Source organism: Dermacentor variabilis, chromosome 1, assembly GCF_050947875.1.
Source record: "Dermacentor variabilis isolate Ectoservices chromosome 1, ASM5094787v1, whole genome shotgun sequence".
Taxonomy (NCBI): domain Eukaryota; kingdom Metazoa; phylum Arthropoda; class Arachnida; order Ixodida; family Ixodidae; genus Dermacentor; species Dermacentor variabilis.
Window position 1 is genome coordinate 117573588 of NC_134568.1, and position 17876 is coordinate 117591463.

Genomic DNA, 17876 nt, shown 5'->3' on the forward strand with positions numbered 1-17876 from the left:
TACATATAAGCCGTTTTACCCTGTTCGTTCATTTCATTCTAACGAAGGTTTTCAAAATGTTTTAGCACAGTTAAAAACAACTACACATACTCCTTTAACCAGATGTCAAAGTGACAATTTACATGGCTTCATGCATGTAACTTGAGCAGTGAGCATGTAAATAGCATGTGGACACGAGTCTCCGATGTTGTCAATTGTCACTCAGAATAATCTGGTTTTCATCTAAGGCCCGACTTCGCACTCAACCCTTTGTCAAGCACAAAGAATGGGAGAAATGAATTGCACCTTGTTTGCGACATTGCCCTTGTGTTTTTGTATTTGGTGATTCTGAAAATTATGTTGCATTTATTTAATTTCTTTTTTTTGCCTTTTGTGCATTGAATATGTTGCTGGCCAGTGAAGGTTCAAGGATATTAAACACCCACATGTCACGTGTAGTTCTATTGACCAGTTATACCATAATAAAGCATTGTAGCAGATGTGGTAGAGATGGAGAACAAGCCAACACATTCTGGTGGGAGTGACCACCGATTTTAGACAACCGCTTTCTTGGGGTCAAATCGGAAGCTTGTCATTTAAAGTATACATAGTTGCAGGGTTTTCTTTTGAAAATAGGTTAAAAAAGGTTGAACTGAATTTGTCAGTAGCTCTCTTCACAATCTTGACTGTTGCGTGCGCTATAAGTTTATGGATGCTGGTAAAACTGATAACTAAGAGCAATGGCAATAGCTTGCCTCAAAAGATTTAGCTCAGAATTAGTTGTGCTTTGGCAGCAAGAAAAGTAATTAAGTGATGTGGTTCAAGTGCTAAGAAAATGCATCTGTACCTGGTGACTGGCTTCTGCAATAGGAGGAGGAAATAACTTTATTGAGTCCTGAGGGACCCCTCCCCACCCACTCTTTTCTGCAATAGCTTACAATCTATGTTTTGGTAACACTGATTTACATGGAGAATGCATGGACGATATGAAAGTTGAGTAGGGATATGAGCACAGTAAACCAAAGAACTAGTTTGTGGATACTGAAGATGAAAGGACAAATGATTAAGCATTGAAAACTGTGTCTTAGTTCTTCAGTGGTGCATTGTCACTGTCTATGTGATTGGCCTTTTTCATTTTGTTAACTTAATATTGTACTGGTTCTTGATCAGTTATACCTTGAGGATATTATCTTCAGTGCTTGATGATTGGCAAAACCATTAGGCGTGCACATAATAAAGAAACTTGCAGGCAGGAGCAGTTTTGTTGGTATTGTTTTTATATCCTGTTGTTGCCAATGTATGTACATCATCATCATCATCATCATCATCATCCTGGTTACGCCCACTGCAGGGCAAAGGTCTCTCCCATACTTCTCCAACTACCCCGGTCATGTACTAATTGTGGCCATGTTGTCCCTGCAAACTTCTTTATCTCATCCGCCCATTATCTTTCTGCCGCCCTCTGCTACGCTTCCCTTTCCTTGGAATCCATTCCGCAACCCTTAATAACCATCGGTTATCTTCCCTCCTCATTACATGTCCTACCCATGCCCATTTCTTTTTCTTGATTTCAACTAAGATGTCATTAACTCGCGTTGGTTCCCTCACCCAATCTGCTCTCTTCTTATCCCCCCTTAACGTTACACCCATCATTCTTCTTTCCATAGCTTGTTGCGTTGTCCTCAATTTAAGTAGAACCCTTTTCGTAAGCCTCCAGGTTTCTGCCCCGTAGGTGAGTACTGGTAAGACACAGCTATTATACACTTTTCTCTTGAGGGATAATGGCAACCTGCTGTTCATGATCTGAGAATGCCTGCCAAATGCACCCCAGCCCATTCTTATTCTTCTGATTATTTCAGTCTCATGATCCGGATGCGCAGTCACTACCTGTCCTAAGTAGATGTATTCCCTTGCCACTTCCAGTGCCTCACTACCTATCGTAAACTGCTGTTCTCTTCCGAGACTGTTAAACATTACTTTAGTTTTCTGCAGATTAATTTTTAGACCCGCCCTTCTGCTTTGATTCTCCAGGTCAGTGAGCATGCATTGCAATTGGTCCCCTGAGTTACTAAGCAAGGTAATATCATCAGCGAATCGCAAGTTACTAAGGTATTCTCCATTAACTCTTATCCCCAATTCTTCGCAATCCAGGTATCTGAATACCTCCTGTAAACACTCTGTGAATAGCATTGGAGAGATCGTATGTCCCTGCCTGACGCCTTTCTTTATTGGGATTTTGTTGCTTTCTTTATGGAGGACTACGGTGGCTGTGGAGCCGCTATAGATATCTTTCAGTATTTTTACATACGGCTCTTCTACACCCTGATTCCGCAATGACTCCATGACTGCTGAGGTTTCGACTGAATCAAACGCTTTCTCGGAATCAATGAAAGCTATATATAAAGGTTGGTTATATTCCGCACATTTTTCTATCACCTGATTGATAGTGTGAATATGGTCTATTGTTGAGTAGCCTTTACGGAATCCTGCCTGGTCCTTTGGTTGACAGAAGTCTAAGGTGTTCCTGATTCTATTTGCAATTACCTTAGTAAACACTTGGACAGTGAAATGGACAATGTATGGGCAGTGAAAGTTGTATCTCAAAATGTCCATTGCCTTGAAAAAACTCACTTCATTTCGTACTCAAATAAGGGAGAAGTACCACTACAGGTGATGAATCAGAAATGCTACTTTCACTCTGTCCTTTTTTTTTAAATCTCCATAAGAGCTTGCTTAGTGCAAGCACAACATTTATTAGATGAAGGCTTCACAACATCCATGAGTACAGGAGATATCTCGAGCAAGGCCGTTAGAGCCGGTGGCTGAACATTGCAGTGTGGAACAGTGTAGCGATAGGGTGACTCCAAGCTTACAGCACTGTGCACATGCCATGGCATGCAGGGCTGTGACAAAGCAGCTAAAGAAGTTCATCGAGAGCAAGCGCATGACGTCTAGTGGTGACAAGTCTAGCCTGAAGGATCTGACAACGATGATCAAGAAGATGCCCCAGTACCAGAAGGAGTTGAACAAGTACTCCACTCAGCTGCACCTGGCCGAGGACTGCATGAAGTGTTACCAGGGCTACGTTGACCGGCTCTGCAAAGTTGAACAGGTGCAGTGGCCATCATTGTTTTCATATGCAGTTGGCTTATTACTGTTTTATTGGCTATCGCTTATTGTCTGCTGTGCTCGGATTTCATGCACTCAGGTACTACAGAGAACTGCGTTATGTCACATTTTTTTATAAATATTTATTTTGAAGATGTGACCGGAGGTTTGATCAACTTAGCTGCAAAGTGACAAATAAGCTGCGCAGTTGCACAGTCATGTTCTGCTCAGTTGGCTCAACAGTAGAGTGAGTGCTGCGATCTTTATGCTGGTGACATGAATGTTGGTTATGCACACTGGTGTTTCCACTGAGGGGTTGCATGCAACTTGTTAGAGAGCACAAGTATGAGCAGAGCACACTGTAAACCCAAAGTCAAAACTGTTGCTGCGTGCTTCATTATTAACTCATGCATGAGGTCACATGCAAGTACATGGCTTATATGCAATAGAAACAGTGCTGGTGTGCTGCAGAGGCACAGACGGGACAAATTTGCTAAGTGAAATACTAGACTGGTACTGCCACTTTTGTAGTCTGACAATAACTTATTTCACTGTTGATTGTGCCTTTTCCTTTTCCAATAGGCAGTGCAAAATTGAGTATGTCACTTCATTTGTGCTTCATTAAACTGCTTGCAGGACCTGGCCATGGGCACAGATGCTGAGGGTGAGAAGATAAAAGACCCAATGCGCAATATCGTGCCTATCCTGCTGGACACAAGTGTGTCCAATTTTGACAAGATTCGCATCATCTTGCTCTACATTCTATCAAAAAATGGTGAGCCTGTCGAGTTCAGCAGAAAAAGCCAGAGTGTAGTACTCCCCAGTACTGCCAAAACTGTGTGGCCGCTGCATGTTTGCATGACACCTGCAGTTCAGCTTATGTGGCTGGCCTTCTGTGTCATGTGAGCACACTGGGGCAGGCCTTTCGAAATGACTTTTGCCTCGTGTGATGCAGCCTGTGTAGTATCCCTGGTGGTCATGCAATAGCATTCGTATAAGCCACCACGCTAGTTACACTGCAACAGGGAACATGAGTGCATACTTTGGGCTGTGAGCAAGCTGCATGCACCAATGCGTGAAGTTTTGCCTTGTAAAACGTTATCAATTTTGAGAATGTAGACCTAATATGCCTGTTGCCAGGTCTCCTGCAATTGCAGGAAGCCATTAGAGATGAGCTGAGAATTCACTTAGATCAGCAAATTTTCACTTATCAGTGTAAATAAACCAGTTTCCAATATCCTTATAATTCAATACAGTAGAACCTTGTTCATACGTACTGAAAAAAAAACATGAGAAAAAGAATGCACCAACTGAAAGGCAAAAGATCCGAAGTCACCAAAAAATTTGATAGGCTCACCTGTAGTTGACATCTACTTGATGCGAAGCATTGCTGCCCGATAGCGCATTGCCATTTTTGAGACTTTGGCAAACGTTTGTTTGCCCTCTTCAAATGCTGCTTGGGTCAGCAGCTTCTTCCAGCGAGAAATTTCGGGGGAAGCTTTGACATGCCCACACAGTGCGAATTGTTGTGGCACGAGAAGCTGACACATGTCCAGCATGTGAGGTCCGAGCAATTCCAGATGCACATTGTCGTTTTTCTATTGCGCAGTGTTTTCAAAATGGTGGTCAACACCACAATACGGTTGCTACGATGCTGCCAGCATGAAACAAGGTACTTTCTTCATGCCACATGCAGCAGGGAGCAGCAGCACGCTTTGGTTATCGCCTATTGAGACCATATAGTAGGCTTCAAATGGCACTATGCTCCAGGTGCTGTAAAATAGAATGTTGAAAATGTTTATCGCAGTAAGGCTGATGGTGATGGCTGTCAGTGCGGCTTGCGATGACCTGCGAGGAGATTTTCTGGTTCCAGAATAGGAAACTGAGTGCAAGCTGGCATTCCCACTTGAGACAGGTGTGCAAGTTTGCAAGGAAGTTGCTGGGGCAGGCAGTTACTGTTCATGATCGCGCGCACCTCAAACCTTGTTCACAAGGGATCTAGCAGCCAGAAAATGTATCATAAGATTGCAGTTTGGCAATGTACTCAATGTTGGTGCTGAAATATCGGGTTTTGTGGGAACATATTGTTATGCAAACGAAGGATTAAGAACTGGAGACTATTTAAAAGTATACTTACAAATGATAATGCAGCGCTGGACAGTTCAGCCGACAGCTCGAGAGCCAGAGAGCATTCGTCGTCTTCGTCGTGGCGTCCGCGTGTATCGTCCACAAGCAACACGCAATATGCATGTATCAATATGAACTGGTAAAAGAAGCGTGACTATTGAGTCATCTTGTGTGTTCTCAATCGCAAATGTTGGTGCCGGAAAATTGTACGTAACGTGTAATGCGATCGTATCAACGAGGTTCTACTGTATATCTAAGCTCAAGTGTGATTGGCTAAAGCACACTCGTTCATGTGTAGCATTACACTCAAATCTCGGATGGAGACCAGATTTTATGTTCTTTGAAGTTTATTGCTGTGTTTGCTGGTGGTAAGTCAGTCTTTTTCTCTTTGGCGATATTTTGATGGCCTGCCAGTAGCTTGCTGTGACATTGCATAGCATAGCAACAACAGTAAATCATATACATGTTCTTTGCATTGTTGCAGCCATGTAATCTGTCTTATCACACGGGTTCAGCTCGTTGGCTTGCTGGTTGCAGTCTAACGAAGCCAGGCTGCTGTCCAAAATATGCATGCATATCAAGAATGTGCCATTTCAAGTTGCTTTTGCTTAGTTTTCAACCAATTTTTCAGACACAGAGGGGGCCAAACATAGACCTGAACTCTGCTACTACAGCTGTCAGTCTAGTCCATGCGTATGGTTTTGAGCTAGGTTGTCAGTGACATCTGCTGGTACAAACATGTTGATGGAAAGCTTCCTGTGACAGCTTGTCACCGGCCACTCGGCTGGCCACAGTTTGTCACTGCAGTACTGCCTAGGACACTAGGCCTAATCAGTGCTGCTGCATTGGGAATCTGCAAAGTTGCAATTTTGTGCTGAGTCAACGTGGGAGAAGCTTCGTCATGTTTGCCATTATGTTTGCAGCATTGCATGCTTGAGTCATGTTCACTAAATCTAGCGACACACCAAGTGGCATGCAAAATTTTGGTTGCTTTTATGTGTTGGCTGTATTTATTGGTGGTGGTACCGTGGGGAAGACAAAAATAATTGCACAGGTCTGAAAAATTGGGTCTCTGAATGATACGTTGGTGACTGTATTTGATGTTCTCTTGACCAAATATATATTTTGAGCCACGTGAAAACATGAATTTGCTTTACTATAAGCAATACGATGTCAGATCATGGTATTTTCATTTCATTATTAGCAGGGAAATGCTCCAGTGAAATAAAGCATGGCCAACCAAATTTTAGGTCTTCATTATAGTCTATAGTTCCTTAAAACCATGTTCATTATATAGAGGTTCGACTGTATAGTAAGTTGAAGTGCGCTGTTCTGCACAGAAAACAAAAATACCCAGGCTACATGCTGGCAACAAGCAAAACAATGGCACCTCTTGCACCAACAGATGCTGCAATGCAATGCTTGCATTGACAGTACTGCAAATGGCAGCACTGCACCCTTGTCTGCAAGGCAGGAGCCTCAGTATTTCACTGGTTTTTCTCATCTCGTGACAGACGAAATTCAAGAACTCCACTACTAGCTAGCTACACCATTTATTTTCTTGTTGCATTTTATTGCGCTCACATATGTGTGGAAGCCGCAACAACAGGGATTTCTCAATTGCAGTTTAAGTTTAGTGCCAATATTTTGTAAAAGTAATGTGCATTTCCATGACTCTGTGTGCAGGTATCTCTGAGGAGAATCTGACTAAGCTGATTCAACATGCTCAGATACCAGCTACAGAAAAATGCATCATCACCAACATGGCTCATATTGGGGTTAACATTGTGACTGATGTAAGTCTTTTCTTCATTAGGAAATTGTTAAGGGCACTCTAATCATTTTTGGATCATTACTTTTTTGCGAAAATCATATTGTACATCTGGTGCTGTCTGAATGTTTCATGCAAGGATTGTTTTGTTGCCAGACACTTATTAGGTAGCACTGCACATGGTAACGCAAAAATGTCTTAAGAGTCATAGTATGTTATTCCTAAGTCTGAGGAATAGATAATGCCACAATTAACTTCATGTGTGCAGTTGAGTGTGAGGTTATATAAGCTCATTGTGTTAATGTGTTTTAGTGCTTGATGTTAAATTAATGTGGGATGATTTCATTATTTTTTTTAATCTTATACTTGATGTTTGTTATACTTGAATGTTTTTAATGTTGTAGTGTTACTCTGAATGTGTCCTTCACAGCTTGAATGCAATACTGTAGTACAGATTTCTTGTTTTACTGTGCGATCTGGTGTAAGCCAGGAGCCGTATTCATCAGCAGCTTTTACATATCTGTGTTGATTGCGTCATAATTAGGAGCTGGGCCGAGGTGATCCATGAAAATACTCACCTTGGTCAAGCACAAACCACTGAAAAATGTTTGCAGCCATGCAGTGTCATACCTTACTGAAAATGAACTATTCTTATGAAGCGACTTATATTACACCTTTAGGCTTAGATATTGCTTCTATTGGTTACATTAATAAATAAAGTAAAAGAAGCTTGATCATAGTGAACATGTGTCTGAGTGCCCAATAGTCTGATGGGGAAAAAAAAAAACTCATTTTTTAGTACAGCTAGTTAATGCAGGATTCTCAGAGATAAGCTCAAAGGGATTTCTAGTGGCTGTAAGGATTATGTTGCTGAACCTTGGCTTTGCTGTTTTGCCTGGGTATTATGAAAAATTCATACACACTACAATCAGAACCACAAAAAACTCTAAAGTGATAATTTTATTAAACCTGTTTCATTATCATGCGGGTTTACGGTAACTATAGACTAGATTTTGCATTCTCTTGGCAGCAAACAACCTTATTTTGCTTGAATTGTTTTGCACTGGTGGACATAAGTCCCTCGGAGCTGCTCTTGCACCTAATTAAAGGATAGCTTTTTTTTTATTATGCACTCTTTCACCTAAACGTTAAGTGTATTCTTGCAATGAAAGTTAAAACTACTAAGAACAAGAAAACCAAAACCATTAAAGGGCACAGACAGAAAGCTTGTGTTCGATTGACATGCAAATACTTTGTGAAATATTCATTAGCTTACTGTCAAAAAGAGTATAACCCTGAACATACCTGTCTAGAGCATGCGAGTAACATTCTCCAAAGTTTGTTTGCACCGTCATTGTAAGCTGCTAGTTAAAGGCAGGCTGCTTTGAACATGCGCTGTGAGATGGGCAGCCAAATGCTTAATTGCACCTCGCTCTCTGAAGGGCTTTCCAGTGCTCCCCATTTTCGTCTTCACCCCAAACCAGGCAAGTGTCAAGACTCAAGCTGCGATCTGAAGGTGTACCTTCTCACTGCAGTGGCCATCTTTGCTGCACAGTCAAGAGTCCAAGTATAGTTCAGGCCTGGCAGTTAGGTAGCACCTGTTGGAGGACAATTGTCTCAATCTGGGACTCTCCAATGTAGGGGATGCAAAATCACTTCTGTGCACACTGCTCCCACTCTCTATACAAGGGTGTACACCACCATTGACAGTCATATTATACTTGACTAAAGCACATAGACAGTGTGCTGCCAAATTCTGCTGGGTCAGCAGTCTGCTGGGCTCAGCATAGCTTTCTGCAATGCTGAGAATGAATCACTGTTAACATGGCACTGTTTGCTTTTAGTAAACTGATAGGCCAGGCAAGAAACCACTCTTGAATGTCACCATTGCTTCCCTAAGCATGTCATCCATGTATTGTAGATCAAGTGTAAAGGGGGCTTTTGGGGTTAGGTTATTACATAGCCCAGCATAATTTTTCAGCATTATCTGCCATTTGCCTCGGCTGCAAAGATGAAAGTGGGGAGCAGCCCGCACATGTGCGATGCTTTCTGTCTGTGCCCACTCAACAGTGTCACCAACATTTTTAATTTCGTTGAGGCAATAATGTTCTTTGTTCATCAGCATTTTTTATTCCATAGGAGCAAGGCTGTTCCCTTGTCTGTATTGATTTGGCATGGGTGATTAAAAAAATAAGCAAAACCTGCACATGTATGTGGCTGGTAGACAAGCAAGAGCCCTGGGCGCCTGACCACATGTGTGAAGTTTTGTTTACAGCAGCGAGAGCTTGAGAAACTGCCGCCGTTCAACTCGCACACCCCACTACTGTTATCTCAGCAGTTTACCAATGAAGTTCTGGGACTAGTACGTCACCACTTTTTTTGTTCCTCTCTTTTTCGTGGCGGGGATAAATTGGGCCACATGCTTGCTCTGTCTCTCTGCGCGCTGCCTGTCACCGGGGGTGCCCTGTGTGTGATGACGTTTGCCAGCACACATCACAAGGCACAAAAACTCCATTCATCCACCCTTTCCCGCCTCTGTTCCGCTTTACTGTTATCTTTTCAATGCGTGTCTGCGTTACGGGAAGTGTCCTGTTGTTCTCCGGCGTAGTGAGTCTTCCCCTTGTCAATCCTTAGTAGTTGGTGGTTTGGTCTTCTTTCAACCCACTATGTGCTACATAGATGTCTTCGGTGCTGCTTTGTGTGTGACTGTAGGTGGCAATGGTAGTCAGCTTTTCCTGGCCAGGGGTCTAAAATGTATGGCCTGTGAATTATTGCAGATGGCCCAGGAAAGTCAAGCTAGGAATTTCATTACTTGGTGCTGAGGCATGTTGCATAAATTTTTTTTCTTTTCGCAAAATGCCTGTGTTGCAAAAAACAAGCAGAAATTTTATGCGAAGTCTACTTGTCATAGCAGTGCATAGATAGGTTAAATGTGGTTTTGCTGCACGAGAAATGAAGCTGTGCAATTTATTCTTTTTGTTAAAATGTTTACTGCATTTAAGTATTTTTATGCTGTGTAAAATCTGAGACAGCCTTCATATTAATCCAGCTCAAAGCATGTTTTGGCAGCCTCACCATCACTTGTCTGCTTCACTGTCAATACAAAACTATATTTCAGAGCATGGCTTCAGAATAGCAGTACTTAATGTCTACTTGGTGAAGTCAAGGGCCATACCAGCAGCATGACACTTTAACCCTTTCACTGTTGGGTGTTTCTGGCCGTCGTAGCCCCAGTGACGGCGTGGTTTTAGCAATATCAGGTAACGAGCATAGCGATTTATTACATTATGATTATGATTGAAAAGTTGCGCTCGCAGTCAGTCCAGAAAACGACGCATCGAAAGGAAACAGCATGGGTGAGAAATCGCCTTTCTTCCACATATTTTCGGTTTGCTGTGCACGCTTCCGGGATTTTGGCCCCGCCGTTTCAACATCTGACGCTGCAGAACTCGCCCCTTCCTCGGGTGAGAAGCTCACGAAATCCAAATCCGAGCTTGGCTCGTATTCGGAATCTGAAGAGCCATCGCTCCAGTCCGCAGTTGAAAGCCCCGCGCAGTCAGCCATCCGAAAGTAACCGCGCACGTGGAGTGAACACCTTCAGTGGTCCGCACAACCCAGAGAAATGGCACGTTGTGAAATCAAGATGACAGATAGAGATGGAAAGGGGATACAACAACCTCGTTTGCTGCTGATAGCGGCAAGCGAGCGAAAGCAGCGATCAAGTCATGTTTCGATCTATTGGAGAGGCAATGGTGCACGCCCCTCAACTTGACGCGCTGTAACAGACACACCAACAGAATAAATTAAAAAAAAACTGCAAACCTGTGGCAGATCGCAGAACAACCCTTGTACCCGTAATTGCATGTGCACTTTATGGTTGCTCAGCCAGAGAGTAGCATGCGCAGAACGACCACACCCCCCCAGCAAAGATTGGTGGGCACGGTTGGTCCGCACTCTTCAATATACGTACCAACACAGTACGGGGTGAAAATACAAGCTTCTAGAAAGATGCGGCAGGTGACGCGACAGTCCAGGCACGTCAGCTTTGCGATTTGGTGCGAATTTTCGAACGCACAATGGAAATTGCACCAGTACGTCAGTGACAGTGAAAGGGTTAAAGATAGTGGGTGGAAGTTACTCATACTTTCAAAGGAAAGCGGAAGAACTTTCTGATAAGCTGAGCACAGTGTCCAACAACTTCGTCTATGTAAAGTTAAGTATCAAAAAATGCTACTATCATAAAGCCAGCTGCAGAAAATACTGCATCCTGCATTTAGAGTTTGTGCACACTCCATGGTAATGCATACTTGCCAACCCTTTCGAATTTTTTGTAATGTTAACAGATTTGGTCTCCTCCACAAATTTACAAATATAGCATCAAGTGTTACAAAAATTTACATAAAAACATTTTAAAATCTTTTGAAGGGTTGGGCGGTGCAAGATTGCAAAATATGCATGAAAAAAAAAATGCTATGGCACCTGCACTGCCTTGTCCACTGGGGTAGTTGCTTGAGAAGTTTATTCTTACAAATTCTTTAAGCAAGGCAAAATTGGCAACAACAAGGTCACTGAAGAATTTGCTGTGTGCTTGTCAGTATCTTCTGTTCCAAGCTGGCTTGTGTGCTGCGTCTGAGGGCGAATAATCTTTAAGTGCATATGTGTCCCACAAAAGGTGTACTATTCCTCCCACCCCATTGTCGTGATTGTGGCATTTAAAAATTTTTTAAAAGTTGGCAGGCCTGGTAATGATGTTTTTTAGTTCTAGTCCACGGGCAGGTGTATTTCCCCAAAATTATGTCACGATATATGACTTGAACACTAGCAGATATCATGGCCCTTTGCACCCACAGCTCAAATACAGTCGACTTCCATTAATTCGACCCTGACAGGACTGGTGAAATTGATCTAATAAACCGGCCAGTCAAATTAAAGGAGGTGCCAAAACACAGCTGTGATTCATTTGCCAATATTTTCCTCATTCTAACATGGTCCCGACCCAAACGGGCACGCACTTGTGCATGTACAAAATAGAAAACTAATGTAGAAATGACATTAAAGCTCTGGAACATAGTAGTAATATTTTCTGCCGTATTTTCTACCAAGAAAAATGTTGTGCAATGGTGGTCGGTTTCCTGAAATCAGCTTAGCTGCAGTACATTTATGTTGTGCGGCAAAGCATTCAAATGCCGCTATGGCGGTTTTGGGTTTGTATCCGATTGTATCCTGCAGGTAATTTTGTGGCCCAATTTTCTTTAAAAAAAAAAAGGGGAGAATTTGTTAGAATTGGGTAAGTACCGTAATCAGAAAATTGTGGGCTATGGTTATAGCTTGAAAATCTTCCTAGGGCAGGCCGAAAATAGGCGTTCTCGATTATTATTTTTTTTTTCCGTGTGTTCACCGCACTCATTGTCCTCTAAGCTCCACCGAGACAGAAGCTGGCACTAAAGGAGTCACTATCAGGGTCACCATAGGGGTCAGGTGCATGCACACCGACTGGTCAAGTTTGAATTATCCCGAAGCCAAAATAACGAAAATTTGGGCCCATAGAAATGCATGGCCTGTAGGAACGCTGGCAGGGACCTTCAGTCATGATCAAATTAACCAAGATATCAACTTAACTGGAGTCGAATTAATGGAAGTCTACTTTATACAGTTAAATAAGAAATAAGCTAAATTCACATTCCTGTCTGGCAGCTAAATGGAAAAATGTTTGTAGATTTTAAAACCAGTTCAGCTTCCCTTCAAGTGTACTGGCCCCCTGGTCTCTATAGAGAATCCCTCTTGCAAACACAAAAAAAATAGCTCTTTTAATTAATAGCAGCAGTGAATACGCTGAAAGGTGACAGCAACATGTTCTATTGAACGTATGACTACTCTTATTACAAAAACAATTTGCATTGCAATCTTTGTGTTGGATAAAGGTGCACAGTCATTAAAAAAAAGGAAAAGTGCAGAGTATAACTAGTTTGTTCAGCATAATTAAAAACTCTCTAGGTAGTGCAAAAGGAAGTGGGGCTATTCTTTGTGCATATTTTATTAAAGATGACGATTTCAATACGGTGTCAGTCTTCCTTCTAGCTTAACTTCATGCCACTCAAGGCCAGTGAGTATGCCTTTTGTTCATTGCGTAGAAGCTCAGTGTGCTGCCCTTGAATTTTTCTTGTGGTTGATTTGATGATTGATGGACAGGAAAAGTGTTTACTCAGTCCCATCTGAGCCTTGGTTGTATGGGTGCACTGATCCTTGTCCCTGCAATTGCCTGCACGCCAGCACAAGTTGAGACCCCTGGCCAGCGTAGTGCTGTCTCATTTGTGGTGCCCCTTCATTTTTGTGGTGTTCTGGTGTGCACATTTTACAAAGAGCACATACTCACATTGTCTGGTGTCTCTTGATCTTTCCTTTTGTATGTTTCCAGTGGTGATGGTGATTTTTACTGGCGTGGTGCACTTTGGTGGGTCTGTGCATTGTAGTTTTGCAGGTTTTTAGCTGGCACTGAAATAGTATGGTGTACACTGCCCGTTGTTCAGGAGTGGGTGGCTTGACTGCTTTGTTTGACATAGAGTGTAAGACAATCACGGCTTCCAGTTTACTCTTTCATCTCTTGCTGCAAACTCGGTTTGTAGATCAAGACACCAGGGACTCTATTCTGGCTTCATTGCCAGTGGGGACAGTCCCTCTGCTGCGTTCCCTGATTGGTTGAAACAATGAAAGCAGTAGGTCTGATTCCTCTATGACAAAAAGTGTGGGCAAACCAGCAGTACTGTCTTATCATTGATATCTGGCTATATGACATTTCTGCTGAAAGCTGTTGAAGTGGCCATCTTGTATTAAGACCACCGAGTGCTTCGTAATGGAATAGAACATTTTGTTGGAACAAGTTTCAGAAGCACCTCTTGTAAGAGTTCTAGGGGTTTTTTTTCTTCCAGCTATAGCATTACATAGTGAATTCGAATTGTGATGCTGCATTTGGTTGCAGAAGTTCTTGTAGACAATGCAGCTGTATGATGTCGGACTGCATTCCATTGCTTAATCTTAGAGGTCATAAGTATGCATCACTCCATTGACAGCAATTGCATGGACTCTTGTCCTCACATTTGAACTGCTTATTTACTTGGAAATGTTTCAGTCAGAGTATGGCCTCAGGTGCAGTACTTGTATAAACTGTATTGTAGTTCAGTTTTTGACTAGAGTATGTTGCTGGAATTAGTTTGAAAGAATAATGTCTCTCTTTGACATCTCAGTCGGCAAAAGAAATCAATCGGTCGTCAACAAGCAGAAAATGAAATGAGGTAGAAAATATGCAGATTAGTTCATTAGGCATTATCTAAGCATTGTTGCCACATGCTCAATTTTATCACATTTAGGTTGGCCATTCCTTGGAGGGAAAGTATGGTGTTAAACATCTGTAGAGTCTGCTTTTTTTTTTTACTGCTTCTGATTTTCTGTCATATTTTAGCGTATGGAAGGCTCATGTTTTTGAGCAGTATGTTTAAGAGAAGCTTAGAATGGGAAGCCCTGATTGTCTGACATTTTGTTAATGCAGTGTGATGAGTAGCTGTCTTAAAGTAAATGTTGAATTTATGCTAAGGAAAAGCTAGTAGGTAACATACTTTTCTTACACTACACTGTGCTAACCTGCTGCTAAAGTTTCTTTGGGAGCTTTCACTTATTCAGATACGGTACTAGCACTGACATGGAAGCATTATGCCACCGCATGCATTGAGAAAGGGTTTTAGGTGGAGTTGGCAAACAGCTAGTGTCACCAGCACAGGGTGTTTCTTGAATGGCATGTACATTTTGGTGCACCACTGAAAATAGTAGTTTTGTACCTCACTGGCCACCTTTTTACATTAGACATAATGTATGATGTGTGCCATTGCAGGGAAGCCGCAAGAAAGTCTACCATGTGCCCAGAAAAGAGCGCATAACGGAACAGACGTACCAGATGTCTCGCTGGACTCCTGTCTTGAAGGACATCATGGAGGTTAGAGCCAACTGTTTGCTTTAAGTTGCTATTTAGTGGAGCTAAGTTGCAGAGAGTATAAACATAAACATTAAGGTTTGAATTATTATTCCTTGGATGTGTGCACTCTCCACCAATATGAAAGGGAACAGTGGGTGTGTGTTCAAAGCCAGTTATTTTCCTTGTGTGCTTGTATCAAAAAAAAAGTTCAATGAGCTGGATTCTTAACAGGAGAACAGCATAACAAATACAGTCGACTTCCATTAATTTGACCCTGATGGAACGGACAAAATTGGTCGAGTTATCCTGCGGGTCAAATAAAACAAAAGTCCGAAAAAAAATGTCGAAATGGACTACTGATTCATTTGCCAGTGCTTGCCCTATTCTAACATTCCCCTGAATCGAATGCACACCTGCTTTATACCTGTTCAACATAATCTAGCAGATGAGATTAGAGCTTCTAAGCAAAGTAGAAATGTAACGCGTACCCAATTTATTAACCAGAAACATATTGCATGCCTCCAAATTTGGCAGTAGGAAAAAGATGAAACTATAGAACTTTATTTGCACAGAAGAAAGATTTATTTACACCTAATGTCCTTCGTCATAACTCTCAGAGAGCACATTCCTATCTATGGAGCACAGCATGTCCTCTGTATGGTCCATCGCATGTTTGATTGCAACAATAGAACACCCAAAACATGTGTTGAAACTTGTTGCTGCAAGCTTATGTAAAATAAGTTATCTATTGAATGAGCTTTGTAATTGAAGAATGGAAAGCATCGTGTCATCGTTGCGCTACGTGAGCAAGATAAAGAAAAACCACAACTTCTGTCACAATCTTGCGATAGCAATGGTGATGACAATGGCTATGCTGGCTCTGAAGGTAGGCTACTGTGAACACCGTGAGCATAGCTTTGGTTTCGTATCCGATTGCACCATGCAGGTAATCTTAGGACCAACTTTATTGGAAAAAAGAAGGTGTGCATTCGACTGGGATAAATACTGAAATCATTCATTGTGAACTACCATTCTCGCTTAAAAATCTTCCTATGGCGCACTGAAAATAAGCGTTTTTGGCAGATTTTTTGGTGCGTGTTTGACATACTCGCCACCCCTTAGCTTCACTAAGACAGGTGCTGCCACTAACGCGGTTTGATTGGTGTCATCATTGCGGTTGGGTGTGTGCGGGCTGACCAGTCAAGTTCAAATTATCTGGGGAAGGCCACTTCTAGTATCCAAATAAGTTTGGGCCCATAGAAATGTATAGGCGCCGGCCGAGACATTTAGTTTATATTGAATTAACTGAAAAATTGAATTAACCAGAGTCGAATTAACAGAAATCTACATTAGCAGTGAGCAAGGTTTTGATTTTCATATTTGCAAAGGGTGCTGTATGAACACGTTTTCATATTGGCAGAAATTGTACAAGACAGTCAAAAAATTTAACTGCGCTTTAAGTATAAGAAAAACTATTACAGTAGACCACTACCCTACAAATGTTGGACAGCTTTTTACTGAACAGATCTGTGAATGCTAGTTCAGTGTCATGATAAAAAACATGTGAACACAGTGCTATTGTACTGTTGTATGGCTGCCCTGTTGTAGGCATGCGCAAAGAATGAGAATTCCTCAGTCTGGCTGGCAAGAGCAAAAGTACTGTCTATATGTATCGCAAGATGTTTCAGTACAGTAAAACCCCCTAACCTCAAACTTGTATTGAATATTTTCATGGCGCAGAGCTAGCTCCCATAAGTACCTTGTATTTTTAACCCCCTTAACTGAATGTTTTTCTAGTGAACCCCCTGTATATTGAAACCTTAATGCTTAACACTCAGGAAATGTTCTACAACAAGAAATAAAAATGTTGGGATTTGCCAAGTTTATTTACCGGTGCTTTTACTGTGACATTTTATTTTTGAGTTGGGGATCAAGCTATATAATGCAATTAGATGGAAAGTTGGGCAGGTTGGTATAACTGCCAGACAAGGCACAAAGACAAAGACTACTAGACAAGCGCTGTATTTATTAACATATTTAACTTTGCAGGCACTTGTCTCGTGTCATTCTTCATCTTTGTGTCTTGTTTTTTTGAGCTGTTCTTACCAAATGCAAAGCCATATGTACCCACAGGACAAAGACGTGGAAAAGAAAAGAGAAGGGAGCTAGCTGCAAGGAACATATTTAAGGTTTAATACACAGATCCCATTGGAAGACATGCTACCTCCCATTGAAGATGCTGGGCTCATATTCACAAAAAGCTTAGGTTAGAATTGCTCGTAAGAGCCACTTCCAGCCAATCCTAATGTTGGACATATTAGCAAAGGCAGCCAGCCAATGGCAGAGGAGCACTTACAAAGGAAAAGCTTTGGGAACTTGGTCCCTGATTTTTTTGGCATTACTTCAGCTGAAGGTTTTATCAACATTCACAGTCCATCTGAAATGAGCACCACCTGACCAGCAATGATTTTGTGTGCTCACTGTGAATGGTAATACAATCGGCAGAGATCTGGAAGGGTACATGAAAAGTATTTGAAAGTGCGCTGTAGACTGTGACGTTGCCAGTGCTGAAAAGTGGTTTAAGTATATTAACTAGGTGTGTGCGAATACCGAATAGTAAACTTCAAATCATATTGAATCAAGAAAAAAAAAAGCCAAATGTTGAATTAAATATGAAATATTAGCAAAATTTTCACAAAATGTAATGCTTACAAATTTTGGGCAAGAAAACATGGCGCTACACATGCTCGGGAGTTTCCTCGCATTGCATAACATTAATGTAGCAAGCTATCAGTAACCTATGTACATATAAATCGAGATTTACAGTACGGTCTTATCGTATTAAAGGAAACACCAAATTACTATGCCAGCACTAATTGCAGCTTGGTTCTAATATATGAAGGTCTGGAAAATACTTTTTTTATCAGT

General features: G+C 41.7%; 1 protein-coding gene across 3 annotated transcripts in view; it reads left to right on the plus strand.

Annotated features, from left to right (window-relative positions):
* The window catches only part of Rop (Syntaxin-binding protein Rop), an 81514-nt gene that overhangs the window by 29271 nt on the left and 34367 nt on the right, over positions 1 to 17876 (plus strand). The window contains exons 9-13 of one of the 3 annotated variants that reach the window (XM_075693864.1): positions 2881 to 3091; positions 3724 to 3862; positions 6901 to 7010; positions 9261 to 9347; positions 14868 to 14969. In XM_075693864.1, coding sequence (XP_075549979.1) covers positions 2881 to 3091; positions 3724 to 3862; positions 6901 to 7010; positions 9261 to 9347; positions 14868 to 14969 — 649 coding nt within the window. The remainder of the gene's footprint in view (positions 1 to 2880; positions 3092 to 3723; positions 3863 to 6900; positions 7011 to 9260; positions 9348 to 14867; positions 14970 to 17876) is intronic. The other 2 variants (XM_075693871.1, XM_075693882.1) reach the window with 2 other exon arrangements.